Raw genomic sequence first — 25,978 nt, 5'->3', positions numbered from 1 at the left:
GGCAGGGGACACGATGTTTTACCCAGGTTCGAGCCCTCTTGATGGAGGTAAAACCCTACGTCCTGCTTGATTTATTCTTGATGATATGAGTATTACAAGAGTTAATCTACCACGAGGTCGGAGAGGCTAAACCCTAGAAGCTAGCCTATGGTATGATTGTATGTTGTCCTACGGACTAAAACCCTCCGGTTTATATAGACACCGGAGGGGGCTAGGGTTACACAAGGTCGGTTACAAAGGAGGAGATATACATATCCGTATTGCCTAGCTTGCCTTCCACGCCAAGTAAAGTCCCATCCGGACACGAGACGAAGTCTTCAATCTTGTATCTTCATAGTCTAACAGTCCGGCCAAAGGATATAGTCCGGCTGTCCAGAGACCCTCTAATCCAGGACTCCCTCAGGCGTCGATAGGAGAAGACCATAATTAAATTGTTGAAGTGGCTCTTATATGTATTATTGTTTATCTGACAAAAGAGCCCATATTGCCTTGTCTTCTCCTGTTTATTGAATGCCTGCAGATTCCAGCTTAGTCCAATGCATGTGCACTATTATTATTATTCACCTCATTCGATCGTGCAAGTGAAAGGCAATTATGATGATATATGATGGACTGGCTGAGATGAGAAAAGATGGTATGAACTCGACCTCTTTTGTTTTTGTAAATATGATTAGTTCATCGTTCCTGATTCAGCCTATTATGAATAAACATGTTTGCAATGACAACTAGAGATTATAGTTTCTTATGACATGCTTGATTAGCTATGAGTTATAATGGTTTACCTTGCGTGCCAACATGCTATTAAAATGGTTATGATGTGGTATGATAGAGTGGTATCCTCCTCTTAATGATTTAAGTGACTTGACTTGGCGCATGTTCACGCATGTAGTTGAAACAAAATCAACATAGCCTTCACGATACTTATGTTCATGGTGGATTATATCCTACTCATGCTTGCATTCGGTGTTGATTAATTTTAATGCATGTTCATGACTGTTGTCGCTCTCTAGCTGGTCGTTTCCCAGTCTTTTGCTAGCCTTCACCTGTACTAAGCGGGAATAATGCTTGTGCATCCAAATCCCTTAAACCCCAAAGTTATTCCACATGAGTCCACTATACCTACCTATATACGGTATCTACATGCCGTTCCAAGTAAATTTGTATGTGCCAAACTCTAAACCTTCAAATAAATATCCTATTTTGTATGCTCGAATAGCTCATGTATCAACTAGGGATGTCTGTATCTTCCATGTTACGCGGGTTATTCTCAAGAGGAGTGGACTCTGCTCCTCACTCACGAGATAAATGGTTGGTCACCGGGATGCCCAGTCCCATGCTTTATGCAAACTAAATCAAAATAATTGCAAACAAAACTCCCCCTGGGACTCTTGTTAGTTGGAGGCACTCGTTGTTTTGATCAAGCCATGGATTGATGCTTGTTGGTGGAAGGGGGAGTATAAATTTTACCATTATGTTTGGGAACCGCCTATAATGTGTATAGCATGGAAGATATCGCCATCTCTTGGTTGTTATGTTGACAATGAAAGTATACCGCTCAAAATATTATTCACCTCTGTTTCAAAACCAAGCTCTGGCACCTCTACAAATCCCTGCTTCCCTCTGTGAAGGGCCTATCTATTTACTTTTATGCTAAGTCATCATCCTCTTATTAAAAAGCACCAGTTGGAGAGCACCGCTGTCATTTGCATTCATTACTGTTAGTTTACATTGAGTATGACTTGACTGGATCTCTTTTACCATGAATTACAATGTCTAGTCAGTCCTTGGTCTTTAAAGGTGCTCTGCATTTATGTTTTGCGGTCTCAGAAAGGGCTAGCGAGATACCATCTTGTTATATCATATTATGATTGTTTTGAGAAAGTGTTGTCATCCGAGATTTATTATTATGGCTCGCTAGTTGATTATGCTATTGATATGAGTAAACTTGAGATCTATGCGTTATTGTGAATGTGGTTAGTTATAATCTTTGCTGAAAACTTGAATGCTGGCTTTACATATTTACAACAACAAGAGCAAACAGAGTTTGTAAAAGTTTTTCTTTTAACACTTTCAGTTTGTCAACTGAATTGCTTGAGGACAAGCAAAGGTTTAAGCTTGGGGGAGTTCATACGTCTCCAACGTATCTACTTTTTCAAACACTTTTGCCCTTGTTTTGGACTCTAACTTGCATGATTTGAATGGAACTAACCCGGACTGACGCTGTTTTCAGCAGAATTACCATGGTGTTATTTATGTGCAGGAGCAAACGTTCTCCGAATGACCCGAAACTTCACGGAGCCACTTTTCAAAAAATAAGAAAAATACCTGCAAAAGATGAAGGCCAGGGGGCCCACCACCTCTCCACGAGGGTGGGGGGCGCGCCTGCCCCCCTAGGGTGCGCTCCCCTACCTCGTGGGCCCCCTGTTGCCTCTCCGACTCCAACTCGACCTCCATATATTGAGTTTCGGGGAGAGAAAAATCAGAGACAATAATTCATCGCGTTTTACGATACGGAGCCACCGCCAAGCCCTAAAACCTCTCGGGAGGGCTGATCTGGAGTCCGTTCGGGGCTCCGGAGAGGGGAATCTGTCGCCATCGTCATCATCAACCATCCTCCATCACCAATTTCATGATGCTCACCGCCGTGCGTGGGTAATTCCATCATAGGCTTGCTAGACGGTGATGGGTTGGATGGGATCTATCATGTAATCGAGTTAGTTTTGTTAGGGTTTGATCCCTAGTGTCCACTATGTTCTGAGATTGATGTTGCTATGACTTTGCTATGCTTAATGCTTGTCACTAGGGCCCGAGAGCCATGATTTCAGATCTGAACCTATTATGTTTTCATCAATATATGAGTGTTCTTGATCCTATCTTGCAAGTCTATAGTCACCCATTATGTGTTATGATCCGTTAACCCCGAAGTGACAATAATCGGGATACTTACCGGTGATGACCGTAGTTTGAGGAGTTCATGTATTCACTATGTGTTAATGCTTTGTTCCGGTTCTCTATTAAAAGGAGGCCTTAATATCCCTTAGTTTCCGTAAGGACCCCGCTGCCACGGGAGGGTAGGACAAAAGATGCCATGCAAGTTCTTTTCCATAAGCACGTATGACTATATTCGGAATACATGCCTACATTATATCAATGAACTGGAGCTAGTTCTGTGTCACCCTAGGTTATGACTGTTACATGATGAACCGCATCCGGCATAATTCTCCATTACTGATCCATTGTCTACGAGCTTTCCCAATATTGTTCTTCGCTCATTTACTTTCCCGTTGTTATTGCTATCATCACTACAAAATACGAAAAACACTGCTTTTACTACCATTACCTTTTGTTACCGTTATCACTACTATCATATTACTTTGCTACTAAACACTTTGCTGCAGATATTAAGTTTTCAGGTGTGGTTGAATTGACAACTCACCTGCTAATACTTGAGAGTATTCTTTGACTCCCCTTGTGTCGAATCAATAAATCTGGGTTGAATACTTTACCCTCAAAAACTGTTACGATCCCCTATACTTGTGGGTTATCAGACTCCTCGTGTGCAGCCGCCGCCGCCCACGTTCATCCCGCGAGCCTGGCTCCGGAAAAAAAAATGTCAATTTGGACGTTCCTAGTCGGCCTGGCTGGGGGTTACTTTAAGATCTGTGCGATGCAGGCCCAACAGTGAACGTAGGCAAGCAAACAGCCCATTTGCTTCCCACCCGGGCCTGGTTGGCCTCTATGCGGGCTACCAAACACGCCCAATATATCACTTGTTGTGATCTAGAACATAGCTCCTCAGCACACCTCAAGCGAGCATATGGTGAGCGGGCCCATGTAGTGGTTGGTTCTTTTTTTCTCTTTTCCTTTTTTTACTTTTCTTCACATTTCGAATATTATAAAATTATGTTGTATGTTTCAAAAATTATTTTACTTAAAATGTTCATCAATGTTAAAGAAAGTTAACACATTGTATAAAATATGTTCACACAACTTTTGGAAACAAATGCACGCAACATTTTTAAATAATGTTGATGCATTTCAGAAACTAGAGAATACCCCACGCGTTGCAGTGAGAATTGGTTGGTAAAAAATTGGGTTGATAACATGACCGCAAAAATGAAAAAGACATGATTATTATATTTGATTGTGTAGAGTTTCAAAATATTTATTGAATATAAATGTATAATAATTTAATGGAAAACAATTTCCCATGCATGGTTGAATATTGTGGTGGGATTTATCCCAAGCATGATTGCATGTTTGTGTGGGCCCATTCTCATTCATAATTGTATGATTAGGTGGCATACTTGCATGTTCAGATAAATAACTTAGTGAGGAGGAATCTCTTAGCTATATAAGATATGTTTTGTGACATTTAAAAAAAGTTCATACAATATAAAAAAAATTGTTTAGTTTTAAAAATGTTTTTTACCATTCAAAAGATGTATGTAACATGTATTTCAAAAAATGTTTAAAACATGTATTTCAAAAAATGTACATCATCCATTTGAAAATATTCAATGCATATAAATAAAATTCCACAGATATATGAAAATTGGACAATGTGTATTGAAAATAATATACATGTATTGTAAAAGGGAAAAGGAAAAATAAAAATAAAGAAAAGCAGTGAAGTAACGTAAAAAAACGACAAAACGAACCAAAGAAACAAACGGAAACCAAAAGACAACAGGAGGAAAACCGGAATAATACTTTGTGATTGGGTCGGCCATTAAGGGCACTCCTTGGGGCGACGCTATGTTACAGATCGCAGTAGGCAATGTGAGAGCAACTAACCTAACTGGACGTTACCCCTTGCGGGGAACCTCCAATGGTCACTTTTGGTGCCCTTACAGCACACCAAATAGTGCATCCAGTGGCCACCACATGTCGTGTGCTGGGAGCTCCCTCTAAATTTTAATTTTTTTCATTTTTACGTGTTTCTGGGTTTTAGATGGGGTTTTTTCTGTTTTTGGCTTTTTGGTTTTTGCCCGGTTTTCCCTAGGATTTGGAGAAGAAGAAAATTTGCGTGATTTTTCTTTTGCGCGGAAAAAAACTTTGCTTCCATGAAAAGCACAGATTTTCCTCTCATGGAGGCACAGATTTTCTTCTGCGAGACCACAGTTGTCCTTCTTGGAAAAAAAAAGTCACGAATTTTGTTTAGTGCGAAAAAAAATTCTTCGATGAGAAGCAAAGATTTGCTTCGCGAGAAGCATAGCAGAAAGGGATAAAAAACATGGTTTTTTGCGTAGTTTTCTTTTTTGCTTCAATGAGAAGCACACATTTGACTTCACGAGAAGCACAGTTGTGCTTCCACGAGAAGCACATATTTTCTTCTCGTGGAGTATATCTGGCCATGGCAAATCCCGCCCAACCCGACCTGACCGAAATAGTCTGACCCGGCCCGATCCGGTTTGCCCACGGGCTGGTCATGGGCTTAGATTTGAACCTGAATGCCAGGACAGGCCAGGCTTGGGCTTGACATATGTGCATTTTAGAGAAGGGGCTTGGCCTGAGGCCCGACGGGCTTTTCACAGATGGGTCGGGCTTGGGCGTGAAATCTGGGCCCCAAGGCTGGGCCGGGCCCAGGCCTGGGTTTTCTGTTGTGGGCTTTGTTAGGCCCAGCCCGAGTTATGGCCAGGTATATCGTCGAGGCACAGATTTCCTTCCACGAAAAGCACAGTTATGCTTCTCGGAAAGGGAAAAATATGTGCTTCCACAAGAAGCATAGACTTGCTTCTCGTGGAGGCACAGATTTGGCTGTGCGAGAAGCACAGAAAGGGAAAAAAGTGAGAGAGCGAAAAAACCATGCCTCTGGCTTTGGTTTATTTCGGTTTTTTCATATAAAAGTCTCTCGAAACCTATTAAGATAGGATCTAGTTTCAAAGATCTCGACGCGAGAAATCTAATGGTGAAAACGGTTCATAATTTGAACGCGTGGTTCAAGAGATAAAATGATAATGTACAAAAAAAAAGATAAAACTCTTAGGTTATGACAAGTGACGCACATATAATGTGCCACTTGCGAGAAGATGGGAATGACCTTTGCAAGGGATAACCGTTAACTAGTGATTTCAAGGCAACATATAGCTTGGAGGTAGAGATCCTTTGGTGTCACCTATGGCGGTTGGTGGGGTTAGTAGGTCAGCCCAGTACTGTAGCTGCCACGAGCAATTTTGGTAAGATTCTATGAACCGGCTCGGTCTGGTTACGGAAGATTTCGCGTGGTTGCTCTTTCTCTCTCTGTGTGTGTGTGTGTGTGTGTTGGTTTTCATGGGTTTTTCAGTTACCTTCGAGTTTCTTTGATTTTCTTTTGTTCTTTTGTTTTCTCTTTTTTCCAATACATGTCGATTTTTTTCAATAAACATTGTAATAAAAAAATACACGTCGAACATGGAGGTAGAGATCCTTCGGTGTCACCTGTGGCGGTTGGCGGAGTTAGTAGGTCAGCCCAGTACTGTAGCTGCCACGAGCAATTTTGGTAAGATTCTATGAACCGGCTTGGTCTGGTTACGGAAGATTCCGCGTGGTTGCTCTGTGTGTGTGTGTGTGTTTGTGTGTGTGTGTGTGTGTGTGTGTGTGTGTGTGTGTGTGTGTGTGTGTTGGTTTTCATGGGTTTTTCAGGTACCTTCGAGTTTCTTTGATTTTCTTTTGTTCTTTTGTTTTCTCTTTTTTCCAATACATGTCGACTTTTTTCAATAAACATTGTAATAAAGAAATACACGTCGAACATTTCCCAAAGACATGATGAACATTTTTAGAAGTACAGATTAAATTATTTTCTCAAAAATGCTAATTCAAATAAGCATTTAACACGTTTTCAATAGTATGAATCATTTTTTAAATATGTAAACATTTATTTACACTGTAAAAATATATTTAATGTCAAGAACATATTCTTCACATGCGTGACATTTTTTTTTGAATTAGACGAAACACGTCTTTCAAACTACACCAATATGTTTTTACATAACATAATCAATTTTTCAAATGTGATGAACTCATGTGTTAAGGGCCAGCCCAGTATTGTGCCTGCTAGGAGTAGTTTTGGTAAGATTCCATGAACCAGTTCAGTCCGGTTACGAAAGATTCCACGTGGTTGCTTTTTGTGTGTGTGTGTGTGTGTGTGTGTGTGTGTGTGTGTGTGTGTGTTTCGATTTTGATGGGTTTTTTCAATTATCTTCCAATTTATTTTATTCGTTTTCTTTTCTATTTTTTCCAATACATGTCATCTTTTCCGATAAACGTTATAAATCTTTCTTATACACGTTTAACATTTTTAATACACGTTGAACATTTCTCAAATACATGATGAACATTTCTCCAAGTACAGATTAAATTGTTTTTCTCAAAAATTCTAGAAAGTTCAAATACACAATTTAAAATTAACAGTATGAAACATTTTGAACTATGTGAACATTTATTTACACTGTATAAATATTTTTGATGTCAAGAACATATTCTACGTGTGAACATTTTTTTTGAAGATGAAACATTTATTTTAGATACCAATATATTTTTTACATTACATAAGTGGTTTTTAAAAATGTCATGAAATCGTGCGAACGGTTTTTTTAATGGCACAAAAAACATTATTACGCACATATTTTTTAACACTTTTCGAAAAAAATATTGAAATGTAACATTTTTTAACACATCCACATTTTTAAAATGTCAGGAAGCATTTTTTTTTCATGTTATCTATCTTTTCTAAAAGTTGCGTAAAAAAACATTTGACACTTCATGAACATTCTGTAAATTCACGATGGATATTTTCAAAACTGGCTAATGTAATGTTTGAAATATATGTATTTCGGAAAATAAACAAAATAGAAAAAGAAAAAGAAAAAATAAACTGACAAACAAAGAAATGAAGGAGCGCGCGGCTCCTCCCTCCCACGGCAGATCGAGCGTGCTACCGGCGATCACCGCCGTCCGTTCCATTAACCCAGCATCTCGCTCGCTTCTACGCCCTGGAATTAATAGCCGTAGGAAATGGCCGTGCCGTCCGGTGATCCAGACATCGTCACTTGGACTGCCTCCCAATCCCAACAAAACAAAGATTGGTTGCTCCTAAGATCGGATATGCATGCCTGCATGCAAGTACTGTATATGTTGGGGCTACATTCGCCCGGTGCGGCACAAGTAGTCAGTTAACGATCCAAGCCATGGCGGCAATCCAGCAGCAGCAGCAGCACATGCCCCTTCTTCTCCTCACCTTCCTCCTCGCGGCGTCCACGGCGGCGGCCCGGCCTTCGTACCTCATCAAGTCGACGTGCGTAGCGATCACCAACGCCACCGTGGGCACCCCCTACCGCTACTGCGTGCGCACGCTCGCCGCCGACCCGGCGGCCGCGCCCGCAAGGGACGCCCGCGGGCTCGCCATCGCCGTCGCCAAGCTCACCGCCACCAACGTCTCGTCGACGTTGCACGTGCTCAACCTGCTCGTGGACGCCCTCCAAAACTGCATCGCCACGTACCAATGCATGCAAGGGGACGTCGCCGGCGCGCTCGACGACCTCAGCGCCGGCCGCCTCGACGTGGCGTCGCAAAAGCTCAAGCGCGCCTCGTTCCAGCCGGATTTCTGCGAACTGGCCATGATGGAGAGTGACACCGACAAGGATCCCGTGTCGGAGGAGAACGATGCTAACCAGTTGCTCTCCGGCATGGCGTACAACATCGCGGAACTCATCGCCAACAGGCGACCGCCGCCGCCAAGATGAAGAAGTAATGGCCGCTATAACCATGTAAATTTTTAGGAGATTCGTACGATTTTTCTTGGTTCTTTTGTTTTTTATATGTTTCTTGGCTCATCTTTTTGTGTTTTTTTCCTAGATTCCTATTTTTTTTCGTGTCCAACTACAATTGTATAGCCCGTCAGCCACACAACGATCCCTTGTCGATCGCATGCTACTACAGCTGCACACGTGCCGGCCATGCAACAACAGTTGCACATCCTCTGTTGACCATGCAACTGCAGTTGCACATCTCTCATCAGACGCGAAAAAAAATAGCGACAATAAAAGGCAAAATTAAGAAAAAAATTGATAAACATGAAGAAGAAGAAAAAAAGGCAAAACGTCCTATGTTGGTGTCAACTGAAGTGAGATTTAGTTAAACTCACTCGATCAACATCAACTTTGTTTCAATAGAAGCTCGAAAAAAAAACTTTGTTTCAATATTGCAGACTGGAGAGGACAACTATGTATGAATTATAAAATCAAGCAATAAGAAATTAATGAAGGACATCATGATTACAAACCGATGCCACCTAGATTGTAGTCACTTAGAGCATCTGCGCTAGATAAGCCGCGCGTTGTCGAAAGTAGCGCTCCAACAACCGCTTTATAATCCGAGGCGCCGGGAAAAGTTGCATTGTATGCTGGGTTTTGGTGGGTCCACTCACGCGCGCTGGTGAAAGTACATATAGTCCCCATGCATAGTTTTGGTAATTAAACGACAATCCTAATGGACTAATGTTTGCATTGAGATATACATTTGAAGGAAAGTTCCATTTGCAATGCATGAAGAATATTGAATGGATTGATGGATGTAATCCATCAACATAACTATATGCATTGAGACTTGATAATGAATGACAATTCCTATGAAGAAACTATGGCATCAAGTTAATTATATAGGAAGGTTTGTTCCATGGGTGATGCAAGAAGGAGATTGAATGGATTCGGAATGAATGCCATATACATATAGTTGTGCATCAAGATTAATCATGGAGCAAAGATAAATGTTGACCAAGATGAAGATCGAAGATTGTCAACACACAAGCGCCAATCATATGTGCCACATGAGGTATTGTGGTACAGTTAGAATTTGTCAATTGCGCTTTGTGTACTAACCCATTCTATGTGTTTTCTATGTCTGTGTGGGCTAGGTGATTCTCATGGACTTACATAAAGAGAAAGATTTCAAGTGCCCATGAGAGGATGACATCCAGTGATGATGATCATGGTTTACAAGGGCAAGTTCAAGATAGGCAGTCTGGAGAATTGCATGCTTGAAGCTTGCAGATGATCATGTGATGGACACGTGAAGATGAATGCAAAGCAAAGCTTCCCACATTGTGTATGGGGGAGCTACTTGAAGACTTCACCAATGTCTTGCCTTCAGCTTGAGCCAAGAAGAAACATCAACATCAAGCTCAAGTGAAAGGCTCGAGTCAAAGGTATTAGTTCCTTTGACGTTGGTGTTGTGGAATGATGACCACCGAAGAAACACATACACTCAAGAATGGATTCTCGATAGCTATGTAGTATAGCTCTTTTATGATTCTTGACTTATAGGGATCCCGCACTATTAAGAGGGGATCAAAGGGGTTCGTGATGGATTTGCTCAAGTCAACATCTTCTCTACACAATTCCACTCCTATCCTATATACCAAAGAAAATCAAAGCCAAATAGGTTTCCCAAATTTAGGATAACACCTTTGCATATTTGGCATCCTCCATTTTGGTTGATCTTGGATGGTTCTCTATGTGAGGACCTGGGGTTTTTCCATAGCTTCAAAACGAGCCCAAGATCATCGAAATCGGAGTTCGTATGAAAACGTTGTGCATGTTTTACTTTCGGTATGCTGGCTGTTTTCTGCGGGGACGGAAGTTCCGGGCAGCCCGGAAGTTCCGGGAAAGTTCCGGGTTAACCAGAGAGTTTGCACATATCTGGTCCAAAGGGAGCCCGGAAGTTCCGGGCCTCCCGAAAGTTCCGGGGGGCAGAAGTTCCGGGCAGATTCCAGGCCAAGTTCTTGGCTAACCAGAAAGTTTGCACATATGTGTCCAATAGCTGGCCCGGAAGTTCCGGGCCTGCCCGAAAGTTCCGGGCTGCGTTTTTCTGTGCGTAATGGGCAAATTTGGTGGGGCACTATATAAGTTACGCTTCTTCCCCATCGAGATAGAGCTTTTTGGATCTGAGATTTCCCCATTCTTTTGAGATCTATCCTCCTCCCCCAAGCCTCAAAACTCCAATCCATTTGGGGGAAAACTATCCCATGGATCTAGGGTTCATTTGTTGACCTCCTCCATTGTTCCTCTCCTCTCCCATCCCTCCATATCATTAGTTGCTTTTGGTGGGATTTGAGAGAGAGGGATTTGAGCCTTCTCGTGCTAGACCCCGAAGAGATTTGTGAGAGTTCTTGAGAGAGATTTCATCCAAGCATACACCCACTCCTCCTCCTCTCTCTCTCTTTTTACCAAAGCAATTTGTGATTTGAGCAAGTCTTGAGCATTCTGCCTTTATCTTGTTACTCTTGGAGGTTGGAGACTCCTAGGCGCTAGGAGTGCTCCGGTGAGGAATCAACTTGTGATTTGTCCCCTGGAAAGTTTGTGAAGGTTTGTAGGCCGCCTCAAGGTCTACCACTAGTGGTTGGGAATCACCTTTGTGGTGATATCTCAAGGAGAATAGGGTGAGCCTTCGTGGCATTGGTGTGCCTTCGTGGTAACATCCACCTCTCTAACGGTGACTAGCTTCCCTCCAAGGAAGTGAACATCGGGATACATCCTCGTCTCCGTGACTTTGGTTATCCCTAATCCTAACTCCTTACTTGTGGTTTAGTTTGGTCATTTGACTGTGCATTCACTATATCTTGTTGTCCTCATTATATTGTGGTGGTTCATTATATTGTGTTGGCCATTTCCTTGTAGAGATTATTTAGGCCTACATTTCATATTCCACAATTCATACTTGCTACTATTTATATACTTTGTGATTAGTGTGAATTACTAACTTGTGTCATACACTTCCATATATTGTGATATTGCTCAAGTAAATTTGTGTAACTTACTTGAGTTTGCTTGTATCATTCAATTCCATATATTGTGATACAATTTATGAAAGCTTGTATTGCTTGCTGGTGGTTGTGTGTATTATTCATTTCCATATCTCGTGATATACATTGAGTAAGTTTGTGTGACTTACTTGTGCTTACTCATATCCTCGTTATTCTCATCTTGTTTATGCTAAGTTGTTGGTGCACTTAGTGAGCCTAGTATATTTAGGATTTGTGCTTGAAAAGTATCCGCTTAGTTTATTTCCGCATTAGGATATAGCGAAATCCATAAATGATTTTAAAACGCCTATTCACCCCGCTCTAGGCGACATCGTGGTCCTTTCAGCTGGACAAGCAAATCGTGCACGAGAATCTCACCAACCGCCGGATCTGAAACCTCCTGGCGGTGGCGCCTCCACCCGCACCTTTCGCCACTCGCTCCGGCGACCCGTCGGCACTTCCTCCGCCTATCCTTAGCACGCCACCGCTTTCCCTGCTTCTCCCGGTGGCCGCTGCTGCTTCCTCCACCTTCTCTCCTCACCGCCGCCCCTCGAGCGCACCGTCCCTCCGAGAACAGTAACCGGCGGCCGTTTGCAGCTCGGCACCCACAAGGTGTTTGACAAAATACTTGCAAGGTATATATTGCTTCTAACTGCCATGACATTCGATGTGCCGAAACGCATGATGGGCTTCAAAAGGATCTAGTCGAGGAGCAGTTGTCATGGAATGGGCAACAAAACTAGTTTGATGTTGTATGTTTGTTGTATTGTTGACTATTTGTTGTATTGTTTATGAGCTATTTGTTGTATTAAAGATAAACTATTTGTTTGAGTTGTAATAATAATTGAACTATTTATTGTTGATTTATTTTTTGTGTGTTTGATCTTCTTGGTTCTATGTTTGAGTGGGAAATGTTGGTTGTGCTGGACGCGCGCTGGAATTTAATGCGCCTGCTGGAGCGCTACCTGTGGTGCACAATATTATAGCGCTTCTAGTAAAGCAAAACACTAGCCCAGCGCGTTAAAACACTATTTCGGTGCTACAAAAAAATTAGCGCCCCGCTCTACCGCGCGTCTGTTGGAGATGTTCTTAGTTAGCAGGTTGATTAATGGGTTGCCAACTCCAATACTCCATGACATGATTTGTAAAGTATTCTCTTCATTCCATAATATAAGACGTTTTTACAAGCTAGTATTATGGTAGCCGTAAACTATTGTAGTAACACATGAACACTCACTTTATAGAGCCTACATAACACTCACTTTAGGGCCTCTAAATAACATCGTAAACTATTATGGTAACGCGTGAACATTCACTTTATAGAGCCTTTACATAACATTGTAAACTATACTAACATGAAAACCAGTGACATAACCTAGCAAATAGTGATGATGGGAAGAAAAAAAATGTACATGACAACATGGGTTCTTATTTTCCCGGCAAGGCAAACTCACCACCAAAAACAGGACGCTAATCAAATTAAAAGTCTGTGAGTAAATAAATCATTTAAATCACTTAGGAAGGTGTCGCGTGGGAGAGCAAAATCTCACTCTCTTGTCCGGCTATCCTCGTAAGGGTAACAAACTCGGGCGTTCAATCATGTGACAATGACACACCATTTTTGTCAATGGCCGCCAGTGATGGCATGTGCTTGGATACATTACCGGCATGGCTTGACCACACGAATGGTGTACCACAATGCAGAAATTGTTAGCGTAGCACAACAGTTCAAAGTGCAGATCATAAGACACTGGCGGAGCCTCGAGGAGTCCAAAGGGGCACATAACCCGCCTTCCAAAATTACATTCTTTTTACTATGTATACTACGTGTTTTGGCCTAACCCATCATAGATAATTCCCTTCCAGTCCAATTAATTATTATGTATGTTGGGTTTAAAGAAAAATTGACTGCCTCCATGACCATTGGATGGACCCGCTAATGACCGTCGGATGTGCCCATGCAAGCAGCTCCCTTTGCAACAAGAGTGATGTTGCAGTATTTTCTGTAGCCTTACATTCTAGAGAGAGATTATGGCAAGGAGCAGTGGCAGAGCTTCACCCAAATTGTTGGGCGGGCCAGTGGGCCATAGCCCAGTAGCAGGTCTATATTACAGAAATCTGCATGGCATGGGCGGGCCAGTGGGCCGTAGAAGGAAGAGTAGGCAAATCCTAGAGATTATTATGGCAAGGAGCCCGAGAAGGAAGAGTAGGGGTGCGACGGGGCTGACCTCAAGGGCGCCGACCAACGGCAGCCACCGGATGACACAAGGACATGAGGCTGCTTGAGGTCTCCGTAGGGTGAACACAAGCATTTCCCATTCTATATGCTTTTGGTTGACACCTGCCTACAATTTTTGAAGAATTGCGGTTTTATAAGATCACTAGGGTTACTGCCTTTTGACTGGATCACATACACATACTATTCCCAGATTTATCTACTTTGGTTCAAGTTTGTTCTTTTTGTGCGTGAGCGGGGGGTTTTCAAGCAAAAAAATAAAAAGGGATGCATACTGCATGACACTACAAATGACGGCAGTTACCAGTTTAAAGCCTACATTTCTTGCAGATAGTTTCGCACGGCGAATTTGTACAATGTCAACAGTTCAACCAACCATCCGGTCACATGCTAACAGAACGAACAAGGAAAGAAAAAAGGGGCACCATAGGCACCGCTGTACATTGTGCGCGAACGAGGTCTGAAACACCGACGCATGGCTTGATAGTCTGATAGAATCTGCGCCACCTAAGATGAGACAAGTTTCAGAAAGGGGAAATCAAAGAGAAAACATGTGTGGCCATGCTGTGCACAACAAAATGCTGTGGTTATCACCTTGGGAATGGATGCAATTCGCTATCACTGGAAAGCATGAATATGAAGCTAGATGACAGTTCCCAGAAAATATGCACATCACATGATCCTGTCAATAAAACAGCTACACAAAGATCAACATGGTTACCATGGTTCGTACCGCAGCAAGAAATGCAGACATAAATGGTGGGGATATATAATATGAGCATGAAATATAACATTGCAAACTACTCCCTCCGTAAAGAAATATAAGAGCGTTTAGATCACTAAGTAGTGATCGAAACACTCTTATATTTCTTTACAGAGGGAGTACCTGACTATGTCAAACCATATTCTTTCTTGTCATGTAGTACTGTATGAGCTCTGTTGTAAAAAAAAATAGTTTCTGAACCCATATGCTTTGACTAGAACAGTCAGTAGAGGAATGTTACATCCGTCCCAAAAAGCCTGTCTTAGATTTGTCTAATACACATGTATCTAACACTAAAAAGTATCTAGATACATCTGTATCTAGACAAATTTAAGAATAGCTTTTTGGGAGGGAGGTAATAGTAACAGCAGGGCTACTATGGGATGGGTGATATGCCAGTTATCTTAATCCTGGAAAACATACAATGCTTCACAGCACTTCCAAGTATTCCATGATAAAAACAAACATTATCCAAACCTTTGGGCATTGTTCCTCAAAACGATGCACTTAATCAGATGTATAAAAGCTGATGGTTGTTTGCCGCAGAACTTCAGAAGTCCGGTCAAGGCTATGAGATGCCACCTATCAAATCAAAAGAGAACATGTTATCCCATCTTGAACATAGAATAGATCCTTGAAAAATATAGAGGATAAGCAAAGGAGACTGTTACCAGATATGTGAGGGCTGCGTATCTTTCTTGGCTAAGATACAAGGGCTTTCCTCTGTGCATTTCATGATCCTGCATCCAAAAGGTACATACATGCATAAGCAGGGGGTACAAGATAGCTCAAAAAACAAAAGAAAAAATCCCGACAGCCTTTGGTCATATCATTTGTTTGGTGCACCACTTGGCAGCGCATACTATCACGAGGTGTTGCATACTTCATAGCTTTGTATCATGAGGTAACCATCAAAAAGAACCATTTCTCTTTTTGTAGGCAGGAAATGGAACACCATGATATGCTTCAAAAGATTTACGGCTAAGTCTGTGGCAGTTCACGCAATTCACTCTACATGCAATGCTCAAACCCTCAATCTCAACTATTGTATGATTAGGTTAAATCATATTTGCATCATATCATGGTGCATATTCTAGGATGGTGGTGGTGCAGCAGACTGCAGTCTAAGTGTCGCCAGATTCTTTGATAGCGTCCCTCATGGACCCGGCAGCTATATTGGTTGGTCAGTTTTCAGTCAAAAAAAATATCGGTTGGTCAGTTTTCAGTCGAAAAAAATATTGGTTGGTCAGTTCACTCGATTATTTGGTGGAGACGGTTCCTCACATTAATTCAGTAACAGATATACTACATTGCCTATGTTCTTCAGTTGATTTGGCAGCAGGTACTGATATGGAATCATACATGGATGAAATACAGTATATCCGGAGTGGCTGAAAAAAGGCTCAAGTATTAAATGAAAAAGTTCATTAGTAAGTCCAATACCTCCTCACCGAAAGCATCAAGGTACAGAGATGGCCAAAATGCAAGACGAGCCGATCGTTGCAACAGGATTGTTGTTTTCTGCAAAGAGCAACTATCAAAACCGACAAGATCTTTTCATATCACAAAAAAAATAGCAGAAAAATTTGACAGCAACTTCATCGGATGAAGTGGGATGATGTGACACATACCCTCACCAAAAGAAATATGCCAACACCAGCACCACACTGAGACGCATGATTTAGGCATTTACCAGCCCTAAACATTAGAAAAAGAACAGGTTTAACATTTCATAAATTACAGAAGAACAAACATTGGTGGAGTGGGGAGTACAAAAGCTGAAACACTCACCTGCAGCATGGTTTCCAACTAGGTGAACATAGTTTGCCACAAAGCAAACATAACGCTGGCTCATCAGGCACTGAACCACAATCAGGGCATTGCATCTTGACATATCTGGTGGACAAAAGAGTAAGATGTTAAGTTGCAAACCAAAGTCAAGCTCCTGAAGCCACTGAACACACACGTACACAGACCAGAAAACTTAGAAGATTCAAACTAAACCTTTCTAGGAGAACTTGGTAGACAGGTGGTAACTGCATCAGCCTGAATGGGACTGCGGGGGTAGAAAAGAGGATGCCTCTATACTTGCGAGATCTGTAGTCTTCACAGAAATGTTGAGACCATCTTAAGGCAAGCATGTGTACACACTCATCTTTGAGAATCAGGTCCAGTGGCTGAATTTGAAAGAGGTGTTCCAGTTCTCGTATTCCATCCAGCTCAATTGCCAGTGAAGAATTGCCTTCCGCTGTGCTACTATCTAAGTGAAGATGTGACCCTTCCCAAATATTGGAACTGTCATATAAGGGTGCTGAGGAAGAGGATTTTAGCAGCTCCCAAAGCAATGCACACCTCCGAAGATAAGGATGTGTTAATCTCCGTACCATATCTTTTGGATCACAAGAGGGATCGATGTGCTTAGATACAAAATATTCTCTAGCAATATCATATCCTGACATCTCCTGGCAAACATCGTTGAGAAGGCAGTTACGGAAGTTTGATCTGTCAAAGGCTTCTTCCCGATAGCATGTTATTAGTGCCTACAGCACAATGCATATGTTAACAGAGAAATACACCATAACAGAAATATGTAGGTGGTGGGAGATTGCAGAACAGTATACCTGAATGACACAAACAATGTAGAATAGATGAACAATAGGGATGAAGAATTCTGTGGATGTCAAAACTTCAACAGGTAGACAGAAAAGTGCTGACATCAATGAAGAAAATGGATCTTGAGCAAGGATTGGATCAGCACATTGCTTCCAAAATTGAATATCAGGAAATATTTCACCCTCACTTTCCGGGTCAACCATAGGTAGCGAAGTGCCTATCAAAAATGGAAATGTGAGGAAGAGGATACACAAATATGGTATATTCCTGCACATGCAAGTTATAGTGATTTGAATTTCCAGTAAACAAGATCCAAAAACACGAAATTAGGTACATCATACAAGTTAACCATCTGATCTTTTTAGTAACTATATAATTTACCGTGATAGCTATAGTAGGTGAGTACTAAGAAACAACACTGGAAAAAATCTTGCGGTATGAAGATTGTACAAAGGGGGCCAAGGTGCCCTAAATACCTTTTCGCTTGGTAGCATCCAAAAGATCTTTATCACCAGAAATACCCGAGCAAATAGACCCTGCTAACAGTTGGATACCTTCAAATCTCAGAAGAACCTCACGGCGGTTCAGAACACGTGCAGAGTGAGAAACACGAAACAATAGAGACAATATGAATCCACTCGATGAATTCAATTCACTGCGCAGAGATTCTAAGCAAGACTTCGATTGAGTAGAATAGCTTGACATTCTATCACGAGAAGCAATCTCTGTTGAAATGACAGAGTACCGAAGTGTTTCCCAGAGAAACAAGGATGGGCTTAACCTTTCAGATGCTGAAAAGCTGCTTTTGCTGCGAGGATAGTAAAGCATAGTGAGTCTTCGAAGGGAAGGATCTAAAGCTGGCTCCGCAGTGTCATTCACATTCCCAGGAAAAGCTTTTAGAAATGTGCTTTGTCCAACAATTTTTCTGGCACTTTCAAGGAGGGCCAGTGCGCGAGGGAATTGTAAATTATGTATAGTTGCAGCAGCTTCAGTAGGCATGGTTTGAGCAGTTGGCATCGCCTTCCTAGTTATACCAGAGAAATCCGGTGATGCTGGAAGAATGGAATTTGCAAATCTGCGACACACTGGACACAGCAACTCTCCCTGTACAAAGCTAGGTGTAAGTACAGAATTAGCAAAAGAAAGAAGACAAAAGTGTCTAATGCATCAGTAGAAAATACCAGATCAGGATCAACAATCTGACCTCCTTCGAAACCTAGTCTCCTGATATATCTGTCAAGAAACAAAAAAGTAAAGTTGCTGCACTGAAATTGTAGATTCAATCAAGAGAAGTGTGAGAAGCCATCATAAGACAACCACTAATGGAGGCTCCATTGGATTAATAATGCTTTTCGGATGGTCTGAATTGGTTGGATCAAAGACAACTCATGCTTATTATATTTGTATGGATAACTGTGAGATGCCAATTCAAACAGAAAACTACTCAAAGGAACAATATGAAATAGTGAATCCTATTTGAACTTTACATGAATGAATTCAAGGGATTTGAATGGAAACCGTGCAGCATACCTTTGTTTCAAGGAAAACAAATATCGATCATGACATTCTTGATGTACAGCATGTCCACAAGAAGAGATGTGGATGCCATCACAATCAACAGGACCAAATCTGTTTCTTATTGTTACTGGGGCAGAAGATTTGGAGGCTACATCACAGAAAGAAGAAAGACGGTATTTTGTTGAAAGACAAGTAACATATGTTCCCAGAACAGAACTTTTAGGGCTTGTGCTTGTCTTGGAGCCAGCTGTGAGATTTGAAGTAGACAAACTCTGCTCACCACCTTGAATGCCAGCCAGATCATTTACGATAGACTTGTATACATCAGCCTCAATTGTCTCAAGGGAGATATTGTCATCTGCATTGCCAGTACAGCGTCCACTTGGGAAACATGATATATATCTTATCAGTGGATGTTGCTCATTTGAGAAATCAAGAAATGCGTCAACTTCCATGCTGTCTAATTCAAAGGAAGGTTCTATCGGTGTATCCCTGACAAGTTCCTCTGAACTAGAAGACCCAGCACCCGAGGAATCAGTTGATTTTTCCCGTCTGATGGACCCAGATGTCTTCTTTGATTGGCTCAAATTATCCCAGGACGGATTGCCCGTTTCAACAAAAGTTGCAAGCCGAGATTTCTAGATTATAGAACAGGTAAGAATACTATACGACCAACATAACATAACAGAAAATTCCAGTCCAATTGCCATGCTTTTGCACATGGGACATAGAAAGGTACTTTATGTTGACAAATTACTACAGAACAGAGAATCACCATTGTCGAGTCAAGGATTATTACCTGAAGAAGAATCAAATAGCAGAGTGGACTTTTGGAATCCGAATCCCGGCATAGAGAGCAAACTGGTCGTGACTCCTCAGAGGCAACGGCGGTTGAACTGGATGCATCTGGCTCAAATGTTGCATCAGGATGCCCTTCATTTTCTGATGCCTTCATACTTTCAGCAAATTTTGACTGCTCTGCTTTCATTTTTGCCTGACATACAGATTAGACACGAAAAATTATATGCCCAGGTTTTGTAAGTCCATCCAAACAATTTATTTGACGAAAGCTGAAACTCAAGATGCCTCGAGAATATATAGATAATTTTTTTTAATTAAGAATTTACCATGATTGCGGCCTGACGTTGGCGCGCTTTTGCCTTCTTGTCCATTAGATCTGGAGATCCAGAATTCTGTTTAGTGCTACCATGATCCGGAATAGATGGAACTACTTGCGGTGCCATTTGTCTTAATGCAGACATGCACTGCTTACTTAACTTGGCGAATCTTTTTAACAAACTCTCAACTAGAGATGGAACATTGCAGTACTTGGATCCAGAAAAGGTGTTGTCATTCTCTTCGTTGTACTTGCGCATTAGTGAAACAAGCAAGGTTAGCATGCTCTCATTCTTTACTTTGTCAGACTCTGGAGAGACTGATTCAGTAGAGTAGGTCAATATAGGAAAAGTCTCTTCTGCATACGATGACAGGACAACCCATGATTCAGCATCATGCTGCACTATGTCCATCCCATATTTGTCCGCATACATTTGACTCTCTGATTCACATATATCAAGTGCCAACGAAAGAAGGTGCAAACCCATCACAAGAACATTGTCCGGGGCACGTGATACCGATGATGCTTCGGTGTAAACAGCATAGAAGAGAACAGCACGAACAATTTGAAGGACAGCTTTGGAGGTGGCTATCTTAGAAATACTGCGCAGAGGGCTAAAAACATGAGTCCATTGAGGTAGTTGAGCGTTAAGAGCAGAAACTTTGCAAAAACGGTAATATCTCTCTTCAGCAATCTGTATTTCTCTGGAATTCCAGCGCGGGTGATACAAGTCCAATTCCTTCCAGAATGCTTTGCGAAGCACATACTTGCCCTGTGATAATTTTTCTTATTAGTCATGCATTCAAATGTAAAGAAGGAATCGCTGAAGCATGTTATACAATTTCAAGGATTAAAACCTGTTTCATTCCAGATGGATTAGAGTAAACTGCGAGTGAATCTAGAACACTTTGAAGTTGGTCACTTGACGAAAGGTCCCTGGGAAGAGACTTCACAATCTGGCTATGGGTGGCATCTCCAACAGCCAATTTATAAATCAATTCTCTCTTCAAGTTGTCTGCTGTCGAACGCCCAATAAATCTGCGTTCTTTGACTAGTTGTATAAGAAAAACTAGCATTTCTTGCATCAGAACTGGCTCATATCTGAAAGACATAAAAAAATCAGCATTTAACAAAACTGACCAGGCAAACTATTATAATCTGGATACGATGAAAACATTGACAGGAAATGCACAGAAGCAACAAGGAGATATTGCCTAAAGCTGTTGTGTCATCATATGATAAACAAAAAAAAAAGTTGACCTGAACATCACTCAAATGCGCAACTAAAAAAAGACATAGTAAACTTAAAAGAGTTCAATATATCACAGCATGACAAGCTGTGTACTTCCCACCGTCACAAAAGAACAATCAAATGGAGTGGTTAACGACAATAGCTTAGTGGTAATGACAGAAATAGATCAATGAAGATAAAACTGAGCATACTCCACAAGACCAGAATATAAAATAGACTAATACATGGTTACACAAGTATGTTGATGAACGCAGGGTTTAAGTCATTTTTAACTTGTGTGATCACTGATCAATGAAAATGTTCATGTGGCAAGTAGTGACAACAAGCAGTTAACTGGATTATCAACACAAAAAGTACATACATGTACCACCGAAAATTGAAGGAAGCAATATGTTAACAGAAATAGAAGTTGATGTCATTATAGAACAACTTGGGGCTTACTCATTCTGTTCCGTGAGAACCAGAGATATATAATTCGACAAACCAAATCTTTCTTGAATGGTCTTCACAAAGAACTCTGGAGAAGATAATGCAGCACAGCATTGCAGCAGAAACAGATCCGACTCCAAGCCCTGTTCAAGCCTGGAAAGATGGGTAACAATATAACTTCAGGACTGTTAGTTGAATAGCAATTTATTTGAGGTGAGCAAAGAAATTACCATTGCACAGAGCGGTACCACTCAGCACTCAGTATAGCTGCATCTCCGTTCTTACGCCACATTCCAGCACGCACTTGTGCGCAAAATACTCTCACTCTTAATGGATGCTCCATTACAATTGAAGCAAACCCATAAGGCTTGAAACCTCCAAGTACCTGAGAGAAAAACTCCTTGGACTGCACAACTGAACATTCCTCTGGTTTGGCATCCTCTCCGAAACATTTCTTCATTGCTTTACGCAATAGTAAAGAAAGCATACGGTGTAATGGGATATGAAAAGATGTTTCTTGTGAACCGACATCAAAGACAACACGAGGCCAGCTTGTCATGTTCAGTATTCCTAGTTCATCAATTCTTGAATCTGGGTGAGCGTATAGAAGGCTGCCATCGGTCAGAGCAACAGAAATGGCATTTTCAGAGTGTAATTGTACATCTAATCCATTGCTACTTCCGTTCATCTTTCCCTTGCCCGCGTCATTTCCAGCCTGAGGCGATCCTACTTGATCTATCAGCATCATGTCGTCGGATTCTTGGGCAGGAGAACCGACCACTTCATGATAATCTGCAGCATCGTCTATTTGGGATCCTTCATTCACCTTCATGCCCACATCACCAATCTGTTTACTTGATCCACCTTTGTTAATAGTCAAAGTGTCTTCAAGCAAGGCCAGAAAATTGCGAGCATCAGTGCTGCTAGCATCGAGGGACGACAACTTTCTCCTCCGAGGACCAGGTTCCAGCCAGCTCTCAATAGCTTTCAAGCACTGACGAATTAAACAGGTAGCAGGTTCTGGTAATTCACTGCTCGAAGAACTCTCTCTGGTACTTGAATTGCATACCAAGTTCTCCTGGGAGACCCTTCCAACTTTAGCATGACGCTGATTCTCGGCATTTTCCATGCCTTTTATCGCAGTGGAGCATACAGTAACATCAGTTGACTCTTGTTGCCCAGGAGAAGAAAAGGCTCCCTTCATCAAAAGATTCTGAATGATCCCAAGATAATGTCCTAGCATGAAAGGCGAAGCTAGATTCTCATTCTCATCTTCAACATGAATACTTGTCACTCTCTTCTGAGGATCCATTCCTTGCACAAGTGACAATAGCTTAATCCATGACCTTGTTAGATCAGGCCTCTCATAAGCAACATACTTGGAAACCTCCTCATGGCTCACGACATAGCGTGTATCTTCCAATAATCTAAGAGAAGAATCATACAAATTTCCCCATTTGCTTGTCTGCAAATAACAAAGTGAAAATATTCCTGTGACCATATGAAATCACATTACACTGTACTAATCACAATATATTAAGTAGCTATATACATCGCGGCAGAACACCAAAGTGAAACCAAAATCTTTCTCGGATCTGTAGCATACACACATTTATCAAAAACCAACAAAAATATTGCCCTGAAGTGTTTGAACATATTTCTGTTAAACGTTGATCATCCACCCCCAGTAATCCAAGTATGTTGGCATGCTATTTATCTCTTTACTTATGCAATAATTGGAGAGATGATAGGTGCGCTGATGTTTATGACAAGCCAACATTCAGGGCCTATGCCCTGTTACTGAGTTATAAGTGTTATACAATTAACGGATAACAGAAATATGTTCGGCGCGAATTGTACCAACAGCTTTGAAAAAATATAGCAATTATGCTTGGAAAGTAATAATATCCCATCAGTGTACAGTTACTGGGTAAAGCATAAACATCTAATTTTTTGAGCGACGGAAAGAAGTCAAGCATACCTGTAAATGAGCATCCTCACCAACGCAAGAAAGAAATAGAACTGTCAAACATTCAAGAAGAATACCCAACAAATTGTGCTCCCGCACAAGCCTTGCAGTCAGCGTAGGCACGGTAAATATTTGGACAGAAAAGGTCGGTATCAGTCGATACTCGTCCAGCAGATTATCATTGTTCCCTTTAATAACTTGAGAAAATGTACCAGGATAGTACTGTATGAAAACTTTGGCAAAGTCATACTTAAAAGCTGGTTCAGTGATAAGTTTCAATAGCAGCTCATGCAAATTTTTCAGAACTTCCTTGTCCAGCAACCTTTCCGCCCTCGTCAATGCATCCAAGAGATCTGGTGACTGACGGATCCTTTGGGACACAAAACTAAGAAGACTTTCACTAGAGGTGCAGAAGCGAAGCAGCATGTCAGCAATAGAAGTCGTCAACTCCTCAGCAACACTCTTGCAGGGGGTACCCTCGTCAGCCTTCCGAGTTGGGGCTTCCACCAGACAAATCCTCTCCTTCCAGAAGAGCAAGAGCTCATCCAACACGGGCCCCACAGAGCTCGCAAGCTCCTCGGAAAGAGGCTTAATCTGTTCGGCCCCCTTGTGCCTCGAGCAGAACCCTTCACGCTTCCAGGCAGTAGCATCCCCGCAGTCACAACATCCACCACCTGTATACATGATGGAGTAATCATGATCCTCGTGGTTACCATTCTGGAAGCATGGAACACAGATGGCGCATGTGGAGTCGTTTTCGCAGGTCCGGCAGCGGTAAGCGAGGTCGTTCTGCCCCCAGACAGACCCGCAGACAGCACGCTCTCCCGCACTGCTATGCTCCATGTCATCAAGCACTGCATCCGGCTCGTTGCGGAACATCATCCACTGCAACCACGACAAGCTCTCGCTGTACGCATCACTGTCGCTGCCGCCGCTGCTGTCTTCATCCTTCTTCGAGGACTTGCGGGCCTCCGATATGTCGGTGCCCGCTGACAAGATGGCCGCCGTGACCTCAGAAATCTTATCGGCGTGCTCCTCCAAGTACATGAGCAGGCCTTCCTGATGGTCCTCCCGCAGCTGCTCTTCCGGAACTCCACAGGCGATCAGCTTCTGCAGGGGGGACAACACAATGCCACTACATTAGCAAAGTTGAAGGATTTTGCAAACAGTTGTACTATACCTTACTGAATCATGGAAACTTTCAATAAAAGTCTGCAACAGTTTGGTTATTCGCACACAAAAATTCCCAATGTCCTACTGCATCGGCCAGTAAGCACGGCCATGGACCGATTCCACAGACGCGAATCGCGAGCCGTCCCAGCGATCAGGGAAGGAATCGCGCTGGCTATGTATGGAACCCTCGCGGCTCGGAGAACCACGGGACTGATAACCAACCGACGGCACAAGAGAAAAACAGAGGAGCGCACGAGCAGAGGCACAAACAGGCAGGCAACCGCCGCCAGGGGTGGTTAGATTAGATCAGAGGAGACCAGAGCAGGGGAGACGCACCTGCTCGACGCGCTCCGCGGGCGTCAACTCGGGCAGCCGCGCGGCGGAGGCGTCCCCGGCGCCGTCGATCCCGGCCATGGCCCGCAGCCAGTGGGCGCAGGTCCAGTGGCCCGACCGCCCGCCCCCACGCCCCAGCCTCGCCGAATCGAGCCCCCTCCGGAACCCCGCGCCGCACGCGCAAATCCCCCCTCACCTCACCTCACTCCCCGCACGCCCGGATCGATCCAACCGCTTCCGGCCACCGGCGAGAGGAGCAGACCCCGGCAGCAGCGGCAGCAGGAGAAATCTCGCGAACCCTAGCGAAACCCGGCGCGATTGGGGTCTGCGTATTTATAAATAACTCGGGCGCAGGGATGGGATGCGATGGGAGGAAGGACGAAGAAGTGGCGAGGCGAGACGAGACGGGACGATTCGCCCTCCGCCTCCTCCTGTCCTGTCCTGGGGAGGAAGTAATCTTTTTTTTTATCCTGAACTGCTGCCGTGCGTGCGTGCTTATCCCGCTACTGCTGCTGCGGCAATGGCGGAGCGGCGGGCGGGTGGGCCCGGGGATGTGTGATGGGTGCGGTGCGGGGCCCGGGTGGCGGCGATCGGTGGAGAGGCGGGGGGGCTGTCACGTGCGGCCTCGGGGCTGCTGCTGCTGCGTGGGCCCATCTGTCGGAAGGGATCGCTGGTCGTTCGCTGTTCTGATTTGATCGGGCCAGTTGGCTCTTGGGTCGTCCTCGCAAATCGGTGCCTGATTTTTCCGAACTTTTTTTTAGAGAGAGTCGACTTTTTGGGATTTTAAAAATTGTTA

The 25,978-nt window shown here is 42.8% G+C and overlaps 1 protein-coding gene across 4 annotated transcripts; it reads right to left on the bottom strand.

Moving 5' to 3' along the window:
* Window positions 1-14,315: 14,315 nt before the first annotated feature.
* LOC125542650 (E3 ubiquitin-protein ligase PRT6-like) lies at window positions 14,316-25,664 on the bottom strand. 4 transcript variants are annotated; one of them, XM_048705770.1, is made up of 19 exons: window positions 25,186-25,664; window positions 23,689-24,786; window positions 21,938-23,172; window positions 21,720-21,860; window positions 20,884-21,127; window positions 20,037-20,798; window positions 19,709-19,903; window positions 18,922-19,547; window positions 18,573-18,624; window positions 17,868-18,495; window positions 17,400-17,608; window positions 16,783-17,318; window positions 16,570-16,674; window positions 16,410-16,476; window positions 16,222-16,299; window positions 15,450-15,518; window positions 15,256-15,360; window positions 14,610-14,712; window positions 14,316-14,522 (listed from the first exon to the last, which is right to left on the bottom strand). In XM_048705770.1, exons 1-17 carry the CDS (start codon window positions 25,261-25,263, stop codon window positions 15,286-15,288), a joined length of 6,198 nt encoding a protein of 2,065 aa, XP_048561727.1. In that variant the 5' UTR covers window positions 25,264-25,664; the 3' UTR covers window positions 14,316-14,522; window positions 14,610-14,712; window positions 15,256-15,285. The 4 variants fall into 4 exon arrangements, with proteins under 4 accessions (XP_048561727.1, XP_048561729.1, XP_048561726.1 ...); XM_048705772.1 differs by having other exon boundaries at window positions 14,316-14,513; XM_048705769.1 differs by having other exon boundaries at window positions 14,610-14,697.
* Window positions 25,665-25,978: the final 314 nt, after the last annotated feature.

This window comes from Triticum urartu, chromosome 3 (assembly GCF_003073215.2).
Source record: "Triticum urartu cultivar G1812 chromosome 3, Tu2.1, whole genome shotgun sequence".
NCBI classification, from domain to species: Eukaryota; Viridiplantae; Streptophyta; class Magnoliopsida; order Poales; family Poaceae; genus Triticum; species Triticum urartu.
Note: the sequence above shows the minus strand (reverse complement) of the source record. Positions and strands in the feature narration are given on the sequence as shown.